The sequence below is a fragment of the Natator depressus genome, chromosome 1 (genome assembly GCF_965152275.1).
Source record: "Natator depressus isolate rNatDep1 chromosome 1, rNatDep2.hap1, whole genome shotgun sequence".
NCBI classification, from domain to species: domain Eukaryota; kingdom Metazoa; phylum Chordata; order Testudines; family Cheloniidae; genus Natator; species Natator depressus.
In genome coordinates, this window is record NC_134234.1 from 158,938,437 (window position 1) to 158,961,279 (window position 22,843).

The 22,843-nt window shown below is 46.3% G+C and overlaps 1 protein-coding gene across 6 annotated transcripts in view; it reads right to left on the reverse strand.

Annotated features, from left to right (window-relative positions):
- KCNJ15 (potassium inwardly rectifying channel subfamily J member 15) overlaps positions 1-22,843 on the reverse strand; it is a 44,037-nt gene that overhangs the window by 8,857 nt on the left and 12,337 nt on the right. For 2 of the 6 annotated variants that reach the window (XM_074970002.1, XM_074970010.1), the window contains exon 2: positions 5,129-5,269. The exons of 2 other annotated variants lie outside the window; for them this stretch is intronic. In XM_074970002.1, coding sequence (XP_074826103.1) covers positions 5,129-5,166 — 38 coding nt within the window. In that variant the 5' untranslated portion in view covers positions 5,167-5,269. Of the gene's footprint in view, positions 1-1,819; positions 2,338-3,265; positions 3,349-3,904; positions 3,938-5,128; positions 5,270-22,843 lie in introns of those variants that run through there. 2 more of the 6 variants (XR_012641750.1, XM_074970018.1) reach the window with 2 other exon arrangements.

The window sequence follows — 22,843 nt, forward strand, 5'->3', positions numbered from 1 at the left end:
ACTGTGTACTGGGTAAAGGACTTTAGTACACACAAGATCAAGAAAGCTTAGGGTATGTCTACACTACGAAATTAGGTCGATTTTATAGAAGTTGATTTTTAGAAATCGATTTTATACAGTCGATTATGTGTGTCCCCACTAAGCACATTAAGTCGGAGGACTGTGTCCTCAATACCGTGGCTAGCTATCCCACAGTTCCCTCAGTCTCTGCTGCCCATTGGAATTCTGGGTTAAGCTCCCAATGCCTGATGGGGCAAAAACATTGTCGCAGGCGGTTTTGGGTGTATGTCGTCAGTCGCCCCTCCCTCTGTGAAAGCAACAGCAGACAATCATTTCGCGCCTTTTTTCCTGGGTTACCTGTGCAGACGCCATAGCACAACAGGCATGGAGCCCGCTCAGCTCACCGCTGCTGTTGTGAGCATTGTAAACACCTCACGCATTATCCTGCAGTATGTGCAGAACTGGGCTAAGAGACGCCAGCATGAGGACAATTGTGAGGAGGACATGGACACAGACGTTCCTGAAAGCATGGGATGTGGCAATTGGGACATCATGGCGGCAGTGGGGCTGGTTGATACAGTGGAACGCTGATTCTGGGCCCGGCAAACAAGCACAGACTGGTGGGACCACATAGTGCGGCAAGTATGGGATGATTCACAGTGGCTGCGAAACTTTCACATGTGTAAGTCCTCTTTCCTTGAACTTTGTGAGTTGCTTTTCCCTGCCCTTGAACTTTGTGAGTTGCTTTTCCCTGCCCTGAAGCGCAGGAATACGAAGATGAGAGCAGCCCTGAAACTTGAGAAGCGAGTGGCGATAGCCCTGTGGAAGCTTGCAACACCTGACTGCTACCGGTCAGTTGGGAATCAATTTGGAGTGGGCAAGTCTCCTGTGGGGACTGCTGTGATCCAAGTAGCCAATGCAATCAATGACTTTCTGCTATCAAGGGTAGTGACTCTGGGGAATATGCACGTCATAGTGGATGGCTTTGCTGCAATGGGTTTCCCTAACTGTGGTGGGGCAATAGACGGAACGCACATCCCTATCTTGGCACCAGACCACCTTGCCAACCAGTACATAAACCGCTAGGGCTGCTTCTCAATGGTGCTGCAAGCACTGGTAGATCACAAGGGACATTTCACCAACATCAACATGGGATGTCCAGGAAAGGTGTATGATGCTCGCATCTTTAGGAGCTCCAGGCTGTTCGAGCAGTTGCAAGAAGGGATTTACTTCCCAGACCAGACAATTACCGTTGGCGATGTTGAAATGCCAATAGTTATCCTTTGGGACCCAGCTTACCCCTAGCTCCCATGGCTCATGAAGCCATACACAGGCAGCCTGGACAGTAGTAAGGAGCAGTACAACTGTAGGCTGAGCACGTGCAGAATGGTGGTAGAATGTGCCTTTGGACGTTTAAAAGCTCACTGGCGCTGTTTGCTGACTAGGTCAGACCTCAGCGCAACCAATATTCCCATGGTTATTGATGCTTGCTGTGTGCTCCATAATATCTGTGAGAATAAGGGGAAAACATTTATGGCGGAGTGGGAGGTTGAGGCAAATCGCCTGGTGGCCCATTTTGAGCAGCCAGACACCAGGGCGATTAGAAGAGCATAGCTAGGTGTGCTGCACATCAGAGAGGCTTTGAAAACCAGTTTCATGACTGGCCAGGCTTCAGTGTGACAGCTGTTGATTTTAATTCCCTGTAAGCCAACCACCCTCCCCCCTTCGATCACAGCTGGCAAAGGAAATAAAGTAACTATTGTTTTGAAACCAAGCATTCTTTCTTTATTAATTAAAAAAAGGTGAGATAACTGACAAGGTAGCCCAGGTGGGGTGGGGTGCGAGGAGGGAAGAACAAAGCCACATTGCTTATTGTAGCCACACTACAAATCAAAACTGTTTGAATGACAGCCTTCTGTTGCTTGGGCATCCTCTGGAGTGGAGTGGCTGGGTGCCCGGAGCCTCCCTCCCCCTGCGTTCTTGGGCATCTGGGTGAGGAGTATATGGAACTTGGGGAGGAGGGCAGGTGGTTATACAATGGATGCAGTGGGGGTCTGTGCTCTTGTTGGCTTTCCTGCAGCTCCAACAGATGCTTCATCATATCCCGTTTGCTCCCCCATTGGCCTCACCATCGCCTCCTGCCTCTGCTCTTCGCACTGACTTAATGCTTTTACGGCCTCTGCCACTGAATGCCTCCATGCATTCAGCTGCACCCTATCAGTGCGGGAGGACTGCATGAGCTCGGAAAATATGTCATTGCGAGTGCGTTTTTTTCGCCTTCTAATCGGTGATAACCTCAGGGACGGAGATGATGGGGGAGCATAGAAACATTTGCACCTGGGTGGAGATAAAAAGGGAGAGTAAAATGTAAGATGATACATTTCTGGGAACAAAAGGGAGACTCTTTCACAGCGAATCAAGCAATCTGCAGCAGACAGCACATGTGCTTTAGGTACAAGGTCGCATTTTGTCTTTTATATTGAGCACCTGCCGGTATGGTGACACATCGCACATGGTTGGGCAACAGAATTCGGTTTCCAGGCAGCCATGGTAAGCTAAAGGGCACGCAGGGTTGGCTTCTTATGCCTTCATAACATGTGGGAATGGTTTCAAACTGCAGCACCCTCCTTTCCCATAGCAAGCAATGCTGGCTGGATTTCACATTTAAAAGGAGGGGCTGCAGTTTTCGGGTGGATGTGCAGCACACACCTCCCCCCACCACGTGGCTGTTCTCTGGGATAATCCCTTCACCCCTCCCCCCACCACATGGCTATTCTCCAGGATGATCCCTCTTAGCCAAGCGCAAACAACCCAGCATGAACGGGGTCCTTTTACTGTTCCCTTACAAAAATTCCACTATTTCAACCAGATGACTATGAATGATATCACTCTCCTGAGCCTGACACAGAAAGATAAAGATCAAATGTTGCTTGAATGCAACCAAAACCCAGAACCATTCGCTGCCATGCTTTGTGCTGCAGTGATTCCAGACTACTTGCTACTGGCTTGGCGTGGTAAAGTGTCCTACCGTGGAGGACGAAATAAGGCAGCCCTCCCCAGAAACCTTCTGCAAAGGCTTTCAGAGTACCTCAAGGAGAGCTTCATGGAGACGTCCCTGGAGGATTCCCACTCCATCCCCAGACACGTTAACAGACTTTCCCAGTAGCTGTACTGGCTGCGAATGCGTCCCAATTCTTCAGGGCAAATCAAACATTAAACACTATTGTTTCTATACCCTGTACTGTAGTTACACATGTGTACTCACCAGAGCTGCCTTCTCTGGCTTCAGGGTCGGGGATCCCGCCTTGGGAGGGTTTTGGCTCCAGGGTGATGAAAAGGTCCTGGCTCCTGGGGAGAACAGATTCACCGCTTGCCTGCTGCACATTCTCCTCCTTCTCCTCCTCCTCATCCACAAAATCCTCCTCCGTGTTGCGTGAGACTCCCCCCTTGCAGGTGTCCACGGGACACCTACTCCTCTCGCCGGGGAGGCATACCAAAGTCGATTTTAAGAGCCCTTTAGGTTGATGGAACGGGGTTGCTCGTGTAGACGCATTCATTATAAAATTGACCTAACGCGGCTACATTCAACCTAACCCCGTAGTGTAGACCAGGACTTAGAGTTATGTACCAAACCACTGACAATCAGTATCTTGATGTTAACACTGACGCCAAGGGCCACATTATCAAAGAGCTGAGACCCACCTGCATACACACAAAAATGTCCCCACCTTGCAACTAGATATGCTTGTTTAGGATCTGCTTGGGCCTACACAAATCGATTAAAGAAGTACAAAAGCATTATTTGATCAAATGGCCTGAAATGCCTCCCTTCTTATCCATCAGATATGCTTTGCCAATGGAGCCTCCCCCACCCTCCTCTTGAATATAAATGGCTAAAACTTACATTGATCTTTTAGCCATTGTAAGCTACCAGCATCTGAAAAAAAGAAAACAAACCTTTTTCATCTTGAGATCTTTGGCAGGTCACACATAGGGTTGCCTGGCATCCGGTTTTTGACTGGAATGCCCGGTCGAAAAGGGACCCTGGCAACTCTGGTTGGCACTGCCAACTGAGCCATTAAAAATCTGTTCGGCGGCGCAGTGGGGGCCTGGGGCTAAGGCAGGCTCCCTATCTGCTCTGGATCCTCATTGCTCCTGGAAGTGGCTGTCAGGTCCCTGCAGCCCCTAGGCACTGGGTCAGACAGTGACTGGGAGGCTCCATGTGCTGCCCCTGCCCCAATTGCTGACTCCGCAGCTCCAGTTGGCTGGGAACTGCAACCAATTTGAGCTGGGAGCGGGCAGCACCTGCAGGCACAAAGGCACCGTGCACACCTGTCTGGCCACCCGTGCGCCTAGAGGCCGCAGGGATCTGGCGGCCGCTTCCTCGGAGCCAAGGTAAGTGACGCCGGGACCCCGCAGCCCCGCCCACACCCGAAACCCCTCATCCCCAGCCCCACCCCAGACCCTGGTGCCCCCTTCTGCACCCAAACTCCTCATCCCTGGCCCCACCCTCAGCCAGAGCCCTCACCCCCCCACACATACCCCAACCCTCTGCCCCAGCCCGGAGTCCCCTCCCACACCCCAAACCCCTCATCCCCGGCCCCACCCCAGAGCCTACACCCCCCAGCTGGAGCCCATGCCCCCTCCCAAACTCCAAACCTCTTGGCCCCATCCTGGAGCCCCTTCCTTCACCCCAAACCCCTCATCCCCAGCCCCACTCAAAAGCCTGCACTCCCAGCCCAGAGCCCATACTCCCTTCCGCACCCCAACCCCCTGTCCCAGCCTGGTGAAAGTGAATGAGGGTGGGGGAGAGCAAGCAAGGGAGGGAGGGGGGATGGAGCGAGCGGAGGCAGGGCCTTGGAGAAGGGGTGGGGCATGGGCAAGGCCTCAGAGAATTGAGGGTGGGGGCAGGGCAAGGGTGCTCGGTTTTGTGTGATTAGAAAGTTGGTAGCCCTAGTCACACAAGGTTCAGAGGGTTGTAAACATGTCTCAGAAATTCTCACAACTTTGTCCACCATCCCTCTGGGCTATACAAGTGCTGGACGGTGGCAGGTTCTGCTCTGTGACAGTCAACCAGCTAGACCCTCCTCCATGTTCCAACACATGGAATCAGAAAGGTGGGCAGTACCTGAAAATGAGCTCCTCATCTTCCCCAGGCTGCAGCATCCAGTAATAGAGTCTTGTCACCTGAAACCCTGGACTCTTCCAGCGACTGTTACTTCTAGGCTCCTGGCTAGGCTCCAGGCTGGAGTAACAGTCTTCTCTACAGCTGGGAGAAGGGAAGGACAGGCTGGTAGTCCATCTGATCAACAGTGCCAATATGTTTTTTAAATAAATTGCCTTTTATTTGTAAAAGGGCTGGACTCTCATGCCTAAAAATATATCTGCCTGTGGCTGATAGATCAGTTCCTAAAGCTAGCCCATCCATTTGCCTCTCCCCAACCACAAGTTGATACTAAGGCACATAAAACAGAGTCCAGTGGATGATACGAATGGCTCTATCTGACTGATCTTAGACATGCATCTCTCAGCAAAGGGAGTAAAACATCCAAATCCAGTCATAGGTCTTCATACGTTTTTCTCTGCCTGACTGACATTTGATCAGTCAAGGATGAGGTCAAACCAAAGAAGTCTGGGTGTTCCACTGTGTCCAGCGGAGATTCATATCTCTCCAAGGGCCTGATCAGGGCCATTGCTATTGATTTTATGTGTAAGATGCTCAGGTACCACAATGACGGGCAGAAGAAAAAGAAAGCAAGAAAGAAAGAGAAAATCCATCCAAGTCAGTGGAGAGATTCTGTTGTTTTCAGTGGGCTTTAGATCAGATCCCCAAACAGGTTTGAGGAACATAGTCCCTGCAGTATGGAGAAGCTTTCACTGCCACTGCCCATGTTCAGAAGATAAACAGAGGGTTTTGCTGTCCACAGAGCTATCAATCTGGAATCCTTCATGAGCACCATTTTTTAAAACAAACTGAACTGTTACTAAAGTTTGTTTTTCTGTTGTATGAAACAAGTTATAAAATGCTGCTGGAACAAAGACAAACATTTATGTGAAGCATCACCAGAAACCTGTTATGTTCAAACTTTTTTATGAATGACTTTTCCTCAGTAACAAAATGTTCAGTACTTTTTTATGTGGCTCTTGCTGGGGTATTATTTTTTCAAATTCCTTAAGTTCAAAGTGCTTTCATCTTTACTCTTTATTAGCATAGCCAGGCATTCTGACTCCCAATTCCTGAGTGGTGCTCTGCCCTCCCATCACCCTTCTCCAGTTCATTCTGTGCAAACCTTACCTGTCTCTTTAGGAGGGCAAGTCTAAACAGACACTAGTTCATTATGAAGTCACACTTTCCATTTCTGAGGCTCGGAGTGCTAGAATTAAACTGCAGGTTACAAAGAGCCATTCTCAGCTGAACATGCTTATCATAATAATACTTAGCACTTCCCCACTGTATCACTTACAGCTTCAAAGTGCTGTACAAACACTATTTAATGCTCACAACACTGCTGTGAAGCAGGCAAGCATCCCTAGCCCACTTTATGTAGGCAGAAAGGAGCAGAGAGAGAGGCCAATGTCTTATCCAAAGCTGCATAACAAGACAGTAACCGAGCCAGGATTAGAACTCTGGAGATCCTAGAGACTACCCATAGTCTTGTCCAGTAGGCATTGCTGTATGAGGTTCCCCATTTCTTTTCTCCTTACCTTGTTAGTGTGCCCTTCTGGGGTCCTCCATTCCCATGTCCTCTCCCCCTTCCCTCTGGGGTGTGTCTTTTCCCTGTGAGGTATTCCTTGGTGTCCTGTTTTCCCTGGTCCTGGGAGGTATCCCCTTCCTGTCCTGCCCTCCTTAGCTCTTTGAATTAAAGGGACTCTACCTATTTACATGTGTGTTACCACATTCACCACCACAGTATCTTGGTCTCCTACAAGTTTTATTTATTGCTTTACAAATATCGTATGTTAGGCAAGACTGATAGCACCACCTACAGTGAAGGTGGTCCGACACTTCCCATTATCACACCCTGTTTTCAGTTATAACTGCCAAACTTTAACCATTTGGGCTCAAATTTTCCATGCTCTGTGTCTGCTGCAGGGTGAATTATTTATGGGAGTTTCCGCCAAAATGGTTCAACCGTTTCCAAGAATGAGGCTAGGGAAAAGTATGTTGTTTTATGTAGTGTCAAGTGTCCACAGTTCTGGGGCAGCCCCGTTGTGTGGCTGGCTTTGGGGATAGAGACCTCAAGGCTTCCAGGGTCCATGGTTCCAGGGCACCTCCTCTCTGGCACGGAGCCAGGAGCCTGGAAACTCTGGGATCCCCTACTCTAATTATGGCTTGGCTCCAGTCTCCATAGCAAGGAGCCTGGAAACCTTGAGGTTTTCCCAGGGCTTCTAGGCTCAAGCTGCGGAGCCATAACCTGGAAACTCTGTGGGGTTCTCAGGACTTCCCGGCTCCCTGCCATGGAGCCAGGAAGTCCTAGGATGGATTTCCCAAATGCAGCTCCTGGGCAGCCCCATCCTACAGACTGTCCTGGGATGTGGAACCCAGGGCTTCCAGACTCCCAGGCCAGCTGGCTCCTTGGGAGCCTTCTGTCTGGAAGTCCTGCCATCCCCAGCTCAGGTAGTCCATGCAGCAGGGCCACGCCTAGCCACAAATCCTGTAAACCCTTCCCTGGCAGCTTGTGATGAAATTGACAGGATTTTTGTCAGATTTACTGCTGCTCACTCCTGAATCCTATCAAGATTCCTGTCAAGACAAGAATCCTATTAATTTCATGCAGCCTAGGGGAGCCTTTTTCATTTCAGAAACACTCTGAGTCAGCATTTTCAAAACTAACCATTTCTGGAGTTTCAGGTTCACAGAAAAATGTAAAAAATGGTTTTGATCCAAGTCAGAATGAAAAATTTTAAAATGTCAAAATTTCTTGTGAACTAGAAATTCTCAGTTTAGGCCATCGCTAACAAAGAGCTAATTTCTAGGCAGCCAGCAGCAATTAATTGATCTTAGACTATTAGTGGTAAATGTGCCCAGTGGCCTGTGATGGGATGTTAGATGGGGTGGGATCTGAGTTACTACAGTTCTTTCCTGGGTGTCTGGCTGGTGAGACTTGCCCACATGCTCAGGGTTCAGCTGATCGCCATATTTGGGTTCGGGAAGGAATTTTCCTCCAAGGCAGATTGGCAGAGGCCCTGGGGTTTTTTTGCCTTCCTCCGCAGCGTGGGGCACGGGTCACTTGCTGGAGGATTCTCTGCACCTTGAAGTCTTTAAACTACAATTTGAGGACTTCAATAGCTAAGAGAAGGGTTAGGGGTTTGTTACAAGAGTGGGTGAGATTCTATGGCCTGTGTTGTGCAGGAGGTCAGACTAGACGATCAAAATGGTCCCTTCTGACCTTAAAGTCTATGATTCTATACTCAAGGTGCTTAGCACTCTTAGCTCACTTCACTGTGAGAAACGATGCATACCAAGGACTTTGCTGCAACAGACAATGCAGAGGACTTTATGGTGCGGGACAGTGAAGGGGACAACAGTTCATTGAATGGACTCCCCTTAGTAAACCTGAATTATCAAAATGGGTTAAGTGGTGGTACCTCCAGGCAGGACCAGGCAAGCTGCTCCTTTGGGACTGGAGAAGACCTGCAAAGGGACACTTGGACTACTGATTCCAACAATGAGTGGGTCTTGGTGGATGGGTGAGGCAGTACAGTCAGGGGACGCCCATACCAGGGGGCATGGAAGTTAGGCAGGCAGACGACCGCCAAAATTACTGAAATGGGTTGGGTTTATTTGCATATACATTCTAGTGCTGTGTTTTCCCAACTTTAGCACTGGGTTCTCTTTCCCCTACTAAAGATTTTCTTCTGTATACGCAGTCGCAGAGAGCTTGTGCACAAGGAAGTTCAGTCTGACTGTGAATGGCTAGGATGCATTTAACTTTCCCAGGTTACTGGGAGGGGGCTCGAGACATCAGTTTAGTTATTTGGCGAGAGGGACCCTACTTGTATTGAACCTGGCCCTTATTGCTGCTGTTAACTTCCTGGCAGAAGGATTACCTATGTATATACCTTAAGAGACACTCACACTGTTGCTACCGATGAGGACTAGAACTGGTACCTGCCTCCCCTGCTGTGTGCTGCAGAATCAGAGACAACACTAGAAGAGGAACAGTCCCAATGGGAGGTGGAGGCATACAGTACAAATAGCCAGACAGATGATGAAGCAGAAAGCAAGGCAACAGTTGCTTCTTAGACAGCTCCTGCACAAAGGGACCCGCTGCTGGCACCTGGGGAGCAGCAGCACTAAAACCTCACGCAGGGCTTGTCTTCACTGCCACGCTAATTCGGTGCCACTGCATCAAGTGTTCTCCTGGTGACTTAATTACTTCACCTAAATGAGAGGCAGAAGCTCTGTTGGCAGGAAAGCATCTCCCACTAACGCAGCGCAGGGTAGATAGCGCTTTAAGTCGATGTAATTTACGTTGGTCGTGGGGGGTGGTTCTTTCACACCCCTGAGAGATGTAACTTATATCGACTGAAGCGGCAGTGTAGACGAGCCCTCAGTCTCAGTTGCCTAGGAACCAGAAATGGGGCAAATCAGGACTCTCCCAGGCAAACTGGGGCAGCTGGTAAGTCAGGCTTGATTTTTGTTAAATGCTGATGCTCAATTTTGCAAAATTGATCAGGATGGTTAATTCTGGATCTCAGCCTCTGTGGAAGCAGAACTATCACTGGTCAAAACCTCTATCCAGGGGCTCAGCAACCTTGGGGGCGAAGGGGAGTGAGACAGCGGCCTCCATCTGCAGGCAGATCATTCATCCAGTTGTTGGCTGGACACTCCTGTCTTTGTAAAGCTTGTCTCCCTGTCCAGGACTGATATAAAACCAGGCATGGTTTTGTCCAGCATCATTGCGACGTGGATGCACGGAGAACGTCATTTTACAGGGCATGCTGCCAGCATGGCCTCACCATTGCGCCCCTGGATGGAGACTTTTATCAGTGATATTTCCATTTGGTTTATACCATGTTATGTATGACACGGTCACTGAGCTCCAGAATTTAACATCGTCATCCATTTAGCAAAATTGTTCACCAGCACTTAACAAACAGCAAGTCAGGATCACCCTGTGGCGTGACTGTGCATGTGAGGTCACGCTGCTGGGGGCAGGGCAGCAAGCTCTGCAAAATGGCATCCTCTGTGTGGTATGACTGAGCAGCAGCGGGGTCATGACAGCAGGGGTGGGCCCACACCATTCCAGAAGTTCATGCAACCAAGCCGGATGTCCTGTATTCTGGGGATGCATCAATGGCCTTCCTACCCCTTTGGCCCCTGACCAGAGCAGGAAATTTGAGTGGCATTGCGCCCCCATGCACCAGGTTGCAACTCCACTCCCTGGACAGCAGGGCCACATTGGAATAGCATTGCAACCCCATGTGCCTGCTTAGCCCCCCCAACTTTTGTAGTCCTTCTGGTGCCCATGGGCATAGGGGCTTCCCAGCTCCTGGGGAGAAGTGGAGCAGGAGGTACCTGGAATTCCCAGCATGGTGGGAGGGCTTTCTGTGCTTTCTGGGGAAGTGGAGATGCAGAAGGGATCTGGGGCTCCCAGAGCTGCCTAGACCCAAGTGAGGATGGTACTCTTCAGCCTGACTGCCTCACTGGGTAAGAGCATGGAGCTGGGAGTGGGGGCAGAGAGACTGCGGGCCTGGGTGCAGAGCGCATGGGGCTGAGTGAGCCTGGGGTCACAAGAAGGGAGTGCATGTGGAGCTGGGTGCAGGGGGACAAGCACAGGTCTAGGTGCAGAAGGAGAGAGCTTGGGGGCGAGGTGCAGGGCTGGGGACGGAGAGTCCTGGGCCCCTCCTTAGGAAAATTCTGGTTGTACCCCCACCTCTATCCATCTGCCATATCTACACTGCCCCCATTACCATATTATCTGAGTACTGTATTTATTAACAACACCTCGGTGAGGTAGGCCAGTGCTATTATCCCCCCTTTACAGATGGGGAAACTGAGGCAGAGAGAGAGAGACTAAATGACTTGTTCAAAGTCAGACAGGGAGTCTGTGACAGAACCCAGGGCTCTCAAGCCAGCACCCTAACCACTGGACCATCTTTCTTCTCCCCAAACCGATTTATTAATGTTAATAGGAATAGGCTCTTTGATGTTTACTTCAGCCATTTTCTACTTAGCACCATTCCCGCTCCGCACAACCACATAGTAAGAGACACTCCCTGCTCCAAACTCCTCAGAAGCCAAATAGACAAGGCAGATAAAGATTGAGAAGAAAAACAGAGGCACAGCAAGGTAAAAAGTGACTGGCCCAAAGTCCCAGAGCAGGTCATGGCATAGTCAGAAAGAGAAACCAGGTCTTCTGGCTTGCAGATGAGTGTTCAAGTCACTGGCTAACAATGCATCTAAAATTAACTAGATTACACTAGTTTTTCACATGTTTCCATTTAACTTCTCAATGATTTCAACCCAAACCAGCTTTCCCAATGCAGCACTGTTGCAGAGTGGAGAAAATATATTTTAAAGTGTTCCGCTCTCTGCTGGGAGCATAATTGTTGACAAAATTGACAACTCGGTAACTCACAACAGTATTAACTTACTCTGGGCTTTTCCTAGTCAGGAGTTCAGCAAGTAGATGAGGAAGCAGACCAGAGTTTGTCTTAGGCACCAGCGATACTTAGTGAAATGGAGAGTACAGTCGCACCTATAGGTATCGCTTTTAAATGGGCAAGGTTTCTTCATTGTAAATAAATTAGGAATAAACAACAACCTGGATGACTCAGAGAATTCGTACCAAGCTTTGCTAGGTCATAGGTTCAATACTGGCCCACATGCACTAGTAGTGACCAATGTGTTACCATCTGTTTGGCTTTCTAGGAACTATATAAGACTGGAACCTAGCTGGTGTAAATTGGGGTAGGTCCATTTACTTCACTAGAACTTGGACAGTTTATAACAGCTGAGCATCTGGCTGATAATTTGTTTAGGTCCCAGAATAATTGATCTTTCATTGCATGATTTTGCCCAGGGAAGGCTGCCGTGTCCCCTCTGTCACCGATTTCAGTTTTTCTTTCTCTCTTTTAACAGACCAGACCTTCTTGCTGCTACATCGCTCAAGGTTACTTGCTCTCCAGTGGAGGTTACTATACGCGGCCCAGATCATAACCCTCCATGGAAAATCCCACAAGGGCGCTGGGGCCTACACAAAGTTCCCCTCACGGATCCTCCTGTCAGTTGGTCAGGGAGTCCCCCCAACATTGAGGAAAGAGGGGCTTGGTCCCCACAACCAAGGATCTTAGGGCGTCAGTGGAAGTCGGGACCATGCACTGCCCTTTAAACCCTCCTTAAAGAGGATTCCACAGCCTGGGCTGGGCTTTACTCCCCACAGGGTTAATTCACTCCTGAGTTTGCTCTCCATGTGCTTGGGGAAGGAGGCGGGAGGAGTAATGCATGGCTTGACCAGGCACAATCTACCCTTAGGAACTAACACAGTAGAGCAGTTACATATTGCCATGCTGTAGGAGGGTTTGCTATGCTTCCATATATTGCGTCATTCATACATGCGCTGAAGAGCTCTTTCTTTTAGGTAGTTGCAGTAAACTATTTGCTAATTCATTTCACTGCTGCCTGCATGCGCCCTATTACAGTCAAGTTGGAGTTTGTTTTTTAATTAGTCTCAATACACTGTTGCTTTCATAGCAGAGGGTAGGTATGGCAGCAAGGTGTGGCTCACTGGAGGGTGTCAAAATTTTGCTACGGCAGATTTTGTAACAAACTCACTCCTTTATTCAGCACCTAGAAGGCCTACAGCACAATGAACAAAGGGTGGGTAGGAGTAATAATCAGAGAACCTTCCCCCCCCCATACTCCCCGAACACTCTCTCGCGCTCCAAAATAATTTTATTTGACACACTGTAACGAAAATACCAAGCATAACTCTGAAAAGGGCTTAGTAGAACATTTATGATGAAATAAAAGCTTTGCATCAACCTGAAAACATCTTCGTAAAATAAAATTCTTCTGGTATACAGGAAGCACAGCATGCTATTTAAAACCACACTACAGCTTCATAAGGGAAGAAAAGGGGCAAGGAGTACAAAGTCCTGTATTAAAAGGTCAGTATATTGTTGGGTCTTTTGGTCAGCTCAGATCTAATGCAGATAGACTCTAATCTAGCTGGGGGAATACAGCATATTCGTTCCCAGAAATGGGAGAGACCCAATCACACTGCTAGAGTTTTCCATCTGTGAGAGCTATGGGCCAGATTCACCTGTACACTTCAGCTGCTATGCAAAGTAGCAATAGATCTAACATAACCTGCTAGTTGAATCAGATTTGCATGACCAGAGCGTACCAGTGAATCTGGTCTGATGATTTTACAATATTACAAAGTGTTACAAAAACTTGTTCTATGCTGGTTTTCTCAGGAAGTGCTTGTGCTACGCAGAAGAATTCCATTGCCTGTGTGAACAAGTTCATGCTGTGGAAGGGCAGATGATAAGACAAAGCATCTTTTTCCCCCATCTAAGTCTATTAGTTTTTAAAGCAAAGCTTTAATTTCATGCTGCTAAACACTAACTCAGGCCAGGTCTATTCTACATACTTGCTTTGGTATAACTACCTTACTCAGGAATGTGGAACAATCACACGCCTGAGCGAGGTAGATATACCGACCTAACTCCCTCCCTTCCCCATGTAGACAGTGCTCTATCGGTGGCAGAGCTGCTTCTGCTGACCTAACTACCACCTCTCACAAAGGTGGAATTACTAGGCCAACAGGAGAGCTCTCTTCTATTGGCTTAGAGCGTCTTCATCAGAAGCGCTACAGTGGAGCACCCCACTGTTTGTGGTGTAGACCTGCCCTCACATACCACATGACAGCATTCTGCTCTAAGCTCAGCAACTAAAAAACCCAGTTACAGCAGAACTTCACTAATTTGCACGAGCAGCTAGGAAACACACGACAGCTTACTACAGTCTGGGTGAAATTCACTCCTGTACAGCTGGCCAGTACAAGGGCTGTGTGCCACTTAAGCTACAGAGGCAAAAGTGGGAAGTAAATGGTGCCTTAGACTTCACGCTGATCCTTTGCACAAGCGCGAATTCCATCCTTTGTTAATCAGTAAACAGCCAGGATGAAAAACTAAAACTATTTATATTTTCAAAATGAAAAACTGGGTCACTTGTGTAGACATTCTTTTTAGGGCTGCGACATAGCCATTCAAAAGATAGAAGTACACGGTGGGTAAAAATGCGCTGAAGTCAATGGCAAAACTCCCACTGTCCTAAAGGGTGAAATCCTGGCCCCCTTTATATTGAAAATGTGTGCTGGTGTCATACTGCCAGCTTCTGAAACAGCAGTGACACATGCATGTTACTCAGAGTGGAGGATTTTCTTGCAGCTACTTCGGGTTTTGAATGAGCTCGTCATGTATTACTGAATAAGCATGTTGAACACTCACTCAGAGTCAAAGAACAGCTTCTAGAATGGCCACTCTCATTTGAGTTTTCGCTTGAAACGCCAAATGTTGTAAAGCACACAACCACTTATTCCCTTGGACTGTTTGTTTCTGGTAAACACAGAGCAAATTCCACTCAGGCTTGAACAAACACTCTGTAGCTCTTAGTCCAAACTTGTGAACTGATGAAATGAAAAACTGGTACTGTCTGGGAAAATCAGGACATGGAGTCACCTTACAGCTGATTCATCAGTACCTATACTTCGTTCATTTATTCTGACCACCTTAGGTTAGCTTTCACTATGTATAATGGCACTTCAGAGGATAGTACTCTCTTAAATGACCAGTAGTATATTTTGTAAAAGAAACTTTTGGTGCAGCAGCAGGGTCTACACCGACCTATTAATGTGCAGCACGGTAGTGTGCTTTAGAAAGTACATCCCTGTAATGTGCATTACCCACCATGTAGACATGTCATTGGTAACATGATCTATCAGTGCAACACTCATTTGCTGCATCTTTGTGGAGTAGTGGATTGAGAACGAGCAGTTGCAAGTATGAGCAGGTTTGCCTATTAACCAAGTGTTAATTTGTGAGGTATTGCTGGATCTAGGCTCAGTTTGGAAACATCTGATTTTGAATACACATTCCTTTGCACTTCTTGCCTACAGAATTGCTAGGTTCAATGAGGAAAAGTCTTTAGATCGTGACACAAATGGAACTTCTGAACTGACCCTTTGTGATGCCTTAGCCAGCTCACTAATGTCCAACAAATACAGGGCTCAGAGTAGTCTCTTTGAGCTAAATCTTGAAGTTCTTCATCAAAATGCCCACTGAGTTTTGCCAACGGGCCATACAAACATGCAGTTCATGTCCTCAAAGAGGCCCCTCTAACCTATGACTGGCTGCTAACTGAGCCGTGCAAAAGCGCTATAGCAGAACGGAGAATTGGGCCCTAAGCCCAGACTGTCAAAGGTCCTGAGGCACCTAACTCCCAATAGGAGTTCCACGTCTAAACACCTTTGAGGATCTAGGCCTACTGCTTTACTCCGGCAGCAGCTGCTGGTGCATATGCCACTGAGCCCTCGCCATCACCCACGTGGATAATGGCTTAAAGCTACAGTCTGAACTTATAATGAGCACTAAAATAGTTACATGGTTCATGTAAGCAATGAAAATGCTTGGGCAAAAGGGGAGTCTTTCACCTGCCACTATGAAACTAATGGAATGATATTTAAAGTGCCAATGGCACTTTCAAATTGGGGCAGTAGTGCTTGTTTTCAGTGAGTGTATTATTTCAGGGCAAATTTCTGTTTCTTTCCTCACCAGTCCATGCATGTGATCAATTTATGGTTTAAAAGGCTTTCTCTCATACACGCCCATATATGTTTTCCACTGAAGTCTGTGCTTTTTCCTAGACCCACCCAAATTCCAGTACATAACTCACTTGTGTGCCAAGTTTTCATACTCTCCATGCAATGAATGGAAAAAATGCCTTTTCCCCCCATTTCTGCACATTTCTGGGGAGAGGAAGGAAAGGCCTCCAGAGGAATTTGGTTATACCTGCTGTTTCAGAGCAGAAACATGAGAGTGCCACTGTTAATGAGAACATTCTAGTGCTGCCTGTGGAAGGAAGTTTCTGGTGTTGGAATCCCAAACTATTTGATTGTGTTTTCAAGCCATAAATATAGAGTGCTACAGAGACTTTTTAGAAAAATAATTATAAAGTGAAAATAATATAAACTACTAGATTGTGCGGCTCCCTGTCTGTTTATACAAAGTATTCCAATAACACTCTTGAATGCATTGTTGTTTTATGAGGGAGGGCAAACAAAAATCAAAGCTCCATGGGGAGAAATATTAGGGAGCTTTATAAGGAAATGGTAGCTTGCAGCTGTAACCTCAGAGACTCTCTTTACTCCAATATGGCAGGGGATTGGAGAGGCTTTGTGAAAGGTGCTGGACTGACAGCATTGCAGTCCTCTCCTTATCCACAGTGCAGAGAGGAGAAAGGCTGCAGCACTTTGGGCTTCCCCACACTGCCCCCGTTGCTGCTTTAGAGGGAACCACTTTTAGTGCTGAAGGGGTCCACTGGCTGCATGCTTCTTCGAGCCCCACACTATCTCCAAAGCTAACTGGAATGTCTGCAGTGTTCTGAAAGGCCTGATTCTGTTACCTTTACTCACACTGCATAGTAGCTTACTCCACAAGTGGCTCCACTGAAGCCAGTGCCCCAGCTCATCCCCATGGTGGTAAGGCCCTCAGGACAGGCTCTGAGGGCATTTCCTCATGGGGGTGGGAGGGGTTTTTATCAGCTTCCCTCCAACCTGGCCCTGATAATTCCCAGGCTATCTGCTGGAGGTCAGGGCCATCCACCCAGAGCTCCTGGGCAGTATGGCTTCATTGGACTGGGCTGCTGTGGCCACTGGGATCCCATATGGTGCGGTGCTCTGTGGAAAATAATACATCCCCAGGCTTCTTGTTTTCCAGGTAAACTCCAGGGGAATGGAAGGGAATGTGTATGTCCCCTTGGTCCTTTACCCACTTTCCCACTGCAGTCTCTGCCCCATCCCGCAGCAGAGACGCCCCTCCTCCCCAGACCCTCAGAGAGATCATCATGGATTCCAGAAAGGGAAAGTGTACTGTGGGTAAGTGCAGATAGGGAAAGGGACTGTGAGCACCCCTTCTGCATGGGTCATCTCAAGGGCACTCTCTGAGCCAATGGAACTATTTGTGGAACAAGTTACTACTCATCCTAGGTAAAGGGAGCAGAATCCATGCCTAAGGTCTTTATTTGGGGGGATAACTTTGTGGTATTCCATCCTAATTTATTTTCTCTTCACTTTATGGCTCCTTAGGAAACCCTTGTAAAACCTGTGGCTATGCTGCCCTGCAACATACTTCAGAGAACAATGGTACATTCCCAACAAGATAAATACCAACCTGTTTTTCAAAGTCAACATATATATAACTTTACTGAAGGGAGGTTGTATTGCTTGTTTATTTACACTCCATCTTATCTTTATTATTGTTTCTTTATGATCCTGTCTCAGCTCAAAAGTTCAGTGATCTTACACACTAGGGAACTTGAGAAAGTCTAGCTTTGATCACTGAAGAATTAAACTGGATATTACTTTCATGTTCTGTTGAGAAATAGGTTTGTTCTTTTTTCAGAGCTCCCCAAATTTATTCTTAAAACTCTACAAAATTCAACAACTTGAGTAACTATATTAAATTATTTTTGTCTTAACTTTTCCAGGTGCCAAAAAGGTCAGAAGTCACTTTGATGTTTTCCAAGTCATCTGCTTTACCAGAATAGCAAATATGACCCTTCCCCAACTACCTTATTATGTCACTACTAGGTGTTTGGTTGAATAACTTATCAGGCTTTTAATGGCTTCATAATGTATATCACAGAAGAAAACAGAGAAACATTTAAATTTAAACATGAGAGCTGGTTGGAAAGTGGGGTTTTTTTCTGCTGAAATTTTCAGTGAAAACAAATTATAACTTTTCAGATAAAAATTGAAAACTAAACCAAAATATTTCTAGTCAGAAATGCTACTGCAGTGACTAAGAGGAGCTGTAGTTTGAATGTCTCATGTTTCTGTTCTCTTGTACAGGCTAGGCTCTTTGGTCTCCCTTCTTGGGGAGGGGAAGTAGTGCATCATAGGAGTCCTGGTCCATAGAGAAGAATGGGGTCATGAGAAAACCAAACAACATCCCCACCATGAGACACACAGCAGCATTTCCTGAATCAAATTGTTTCAGATTTCAACTGAAAACATTCTGGTTTTCAGGTGTCTGTTTTTGGATGAAAAATGTAAAATTTCCATCAAAATCAGACACTTTTAATGAAAGATTTTGTTTAATTGAAATCCCAATTTTTTTTGATCAGCCCTAGTAAACAGCCATATGTAGTCTCATTGAGTGATAATCCTATATAAAGATAGCTCTTATTCTATCATCAGTTGTTAAAGAGAAGTGAATCTAACAGGGAGTTCTGAAGCTTGAGTTGAAAGGTACTGTAGGCTAAAATACTACATACTATTACAAATCAATAAACGTAAGGAAATCGTTTCTTGTTTCTACTACATAGCACACTATGAGTCACCTACTCTTGGTGATAGATAATAAAAAAAAAAGACCCATGAGCATTAATTTGCAGTAGTATATTTCAGTGGAATCTGTTTGTAACCACAGTGATGGATTAAAGACAGATCCAGTCCTCACACTCCAAAAGGGCACAGACCACTGTGTTTCCATTATGGATTATGCAAATGATACAACATTCTTTCATCTTGACGCAAATATAACATCAATCCAATTCATTTGTCCCCATGTTAACAAAGTGGCACCCCTGGAAAACCCATAATTTACAAAAGGAACATTTTCTGTGGGATATAGCATCCCTTGCTTCATTCGTTAAATGAGTAAAACTCCTCCCTTTCTGTTGGCAGCTAGACACTACAATATAGCCAAAATCCGTCCTTTCCTCTGTGAACCCACTGCCAACTCTGGTTCATTAGCTAGCTGTTTTCTAATTTGCCTACTGCAACAGCGTGTTCTTAGCCCTTCTCCTCTACCTTATGGCCTAGCCATCCAACGTGCTGCTGCAAAGATCATTTTTCTCTCCCATTAGTCTGACCACGACTTCCTCTTTCCTCAGTACTTGCACAGCCTTCCCTTCCATTACTGCACAAAAGCATAGCTCACCTTCAAAGTTTACCATAATTCTGCCTTCATCCACTCCTACCTAGCCTTCCACTTCTTCCGATTCACTTCTGACTGCTCCTTTTGTCTCCTTTGCTGATATATCACCTTGAGATTTTTCTCCTACCACTTCATGTGCCTGGAACAGCCTCCCAATTAACATATATAAAGTCCCATCTCTGGCTGCTTTCAGAACAACTTCTCAAAACACATCTGGTTTGATGAAGTATTCCAGCTCTAGGAGCTACATGCCACCCTATGTTTGCCTATAGAGTACCCGTATCTGTTGTTTGTGCTGTATCATGCTCCACTTGTGCTGTTAGATCTGCAGTTCTTCAGGGCAGGGATTCTGGTCTTTGACAGCAGCACCGTACAAATAATACATTCCAATTATGGACCACATTTAGAGCTAATGTAGATTACAAGTGGCTTAGTAGCTTGGAGGTATGTGTATTGCTCGTGAAGACAAAGGACCTACCTTCAAATTCCACAGAAGCCCCATCAGGTGGATGGAGATAGGGCTCCTATAGGACTTCAGCCTACATGAGCTAAAAGTTTCTTCTGACCTTCACATCTGTGAGTTTAAGTTATATATCTGTAAGTAGGTGTAAGTTATACACAAAGGAGGCAGAAGAGAGGGGCAAGGAAAACAACTAACTGAAACTATAAGATAAGGTGTGGGGATGTATCTTATCCTTTTGATGCTTTTCCTGCCCCAGTTCACCCCCTCTTCCATCTCCTCTTCATGTAAACTGTACCACCTTAGACTCTCTTGTACTGACTTACTGATGCATAACTTACATCACTGGGAAGAATGCAAAAAAAGCAAACCAGTGTTGGCATTAAGACAGAGTAACAGACAGCAAGACCTGCCTGAATAATTCAGATGGACTTTCAGGACCAAAGAGTCATAGAAATAAGGGATAAAAAAGACCTGTTAAACCATCTAGCTCCATCCCCTACCAAAGTGTAGTCTCACCAATCTAACGCTGTATAGGACTCGCAGCTCCCTAATCCATGATGAGATCTAGGGCTTGGCTACACTTGCAAGTTAAGAGTGCATTAAAGCAGCCCCTGGCGCCCTAACTCCCGGTGCGTCCACACTGGCAAGGCACGTAGAGCGCCCGGACTCTGCAGCTGGAGCACTCCTGGTAATCCACCTCCACGAGAAGCATAACGCTTGCTGCATCCTGGCTGAAACGCCTGGGTGTCAGTGTGAACGAGGTGTTGCATTACTGCACTGTGATTGGCCTCCAGAAACGTACCATAATCCCCTGAAGTCAAGTGGCCACTCTTGTCATTGTTTTGGAATCAGCTGTAGGAATGCGGATATCCCCTTTCAAAGCTCTGTTTCTGACAGCCAGCGTGCTTATCTGCACCGGGACAAAGCAACCATTAATGTGGAATGCTGCTGCTGTGAGAAAGAGAGGCAGGGGGGTCTGCTGACACACTCTCAGCACCTCAAAACACACTGTCTCTCCCCCCACATACACACAACACACTCCCTGTCACACTCTACCCCTCTCCCCCATTTGAAAAGCACACTGCAACCACTTGCATGCTGGGATAGCTACCACAGTGCACTGCTCTCTGCCGCGTTGCAAGAGCTGCTAATGTGGCCATGCCAGTGCGCTTGAATCTGACAGTGTAAACACACAGCAGCGCTTTCCCTGCTGCGCTCTCCGAAGGCTGGTTTAACTCCCAGGGCTCTACATCTGCAAGTGTACCCATGCCCCTAGATGAATTTACTTTTAAGGTGAGTGCACAGCTGTTGAAAGACTATACTCAAAGAGTTGTAATCAATGGTTTGCTGTCAAACTGGGAAAGTGTATCTAGTGAGGTCCAGCAGGAGAGAGTCTTGGGTCTAATACTACTCAATATTTTCATTAATGACTTGGATAATGGAGTGCAGAGTAGGCTTACAATATCTGCAGATGACACCAAGCTGGGAGGCGTTGCAAGCACTTTGGAGGATGGAATTAGAACTCAAAGTGACCTTGATAAACTGGAGAATTGGTCTGAAATCAACAAAATGACATTCAATAAAGACAAGTGTAAAGTATTGCACTTAGGAGGGAAAAATCAAGTGCACCACTACAATAATTGGGAATAATGGGGTAGGTGGTAATACTGCTGTAAAAGATCTGGAAGTTAGACTGGATCACAAATTGAATCTGAGTCAACAATATGATGCAGTTGCAAAAAAGGCTAATATTCTGGGGTGTATTAACAGGTGGGTTGTATGTAAGACACAGGCTCTCCTTGCACTGGTGAGGCCTCAGCTGGACTACTGTGTCCAATTCTAGGCACCACACTTTAGGAAAGATGTGGACAAATTGGAGAGAGTCCAGGGAAGAGCAACTAAAATGATAAAACTTTTAAAAAACCTGATTATGAGGAAGGGTTAAAAAAACTGGACACATTTTAGCTTGAGAAAAGAAGGGTGGGAGCTGATAGTCTTTAAATATGTTAAGAGCTGTTAGAAAAGGACTGTGATCAATTTTTTCTCTGTGGCCACTGAAGATAGGACATGAAGCAATGGGCTTAATCTTCAACAAGGGAGATTTAGGTTAGGTATTAGGAAAAACTTTCTCAGTATGAGGATAGTTATGCTCTGGAAGAGGCTTCCAAGGTAGATTGTGGAATCCCCATCAATGGAGTTTTTTAAAGAAAGGTTGGACAAATACCTGTCAGGGATGGCCTAGGTTTACTTTGCCCTCCTTCTGCACAGAGCAGGTGGACTTAATGACTTCTCAAGGTTCCTTCCAGCTCTCATTTCTATGATTCTACATGTATGCAACTCCAAAAATGGTACTGGCTGTTTTTAGTAGCACATTTCATTGTAAACGCATCCAATTCCCTGTCCACTGTCAACCCTACATCTTTTGTAACATCACTTTGATCTTCCAAAATTGTATATGTTTCTTAATTCTACCATTGTTTCTTAGTGACACTTGCATTCCCTGAGAATTAGCCAATAACCAATAGAAAAAGAGACAAAATTAGAGCCATGCACTGTCACCACAAGCCTCTGACAGATGCTGCTCTGCATTGTCTGTCTTTGTCTTTCGTCTTAACATTTTCAAAGTTACTGATCACCCACAAATTCCACTGATTTCAACCTGAGGTCTGGATGCTCAGCAGATTCTGAAAATCAGGTCCATCGTTTTCTAAGGCTGAGAAACAATAGTCTGTCTGTTGTTCAGGCCTTTTTTATAGATTCCCATGTTAACCTTTCAGCTCCTACAGCCTGTGTTTTTAAGCAATGTACTTTAACTGATGTTTTCAGAGGTTATTGCCCTCTGTGGCACTTTCACCCTTGAACAGTGAAAGTTACTGTAACAGCTTAAACTGATTAACTAGTTTCATAAGACTGTCTAAAGTATCTAGAAGTAAATGGTTTGTTTTGTTTTTGTTTTCTAGCTATTATTCAGAAGCTTTCCAAGAGAAACGGGTTCTACAAAATCTAGAGAGAACCACTCTTGGAAATGTAAGTCTACAAAATCATGACTACACTCAGCAAAAACAAAACTCCTTTACCGGATACTGTAGGAAGATATATCATTGGGACTGCTCCATTGAACTGGTTTCTGCACTCCACTAAAGGACAAACGGCATCAGGGTAGTATTTTCAAGTTCTCCACCACACAGGAGCACTGAATATGATGTT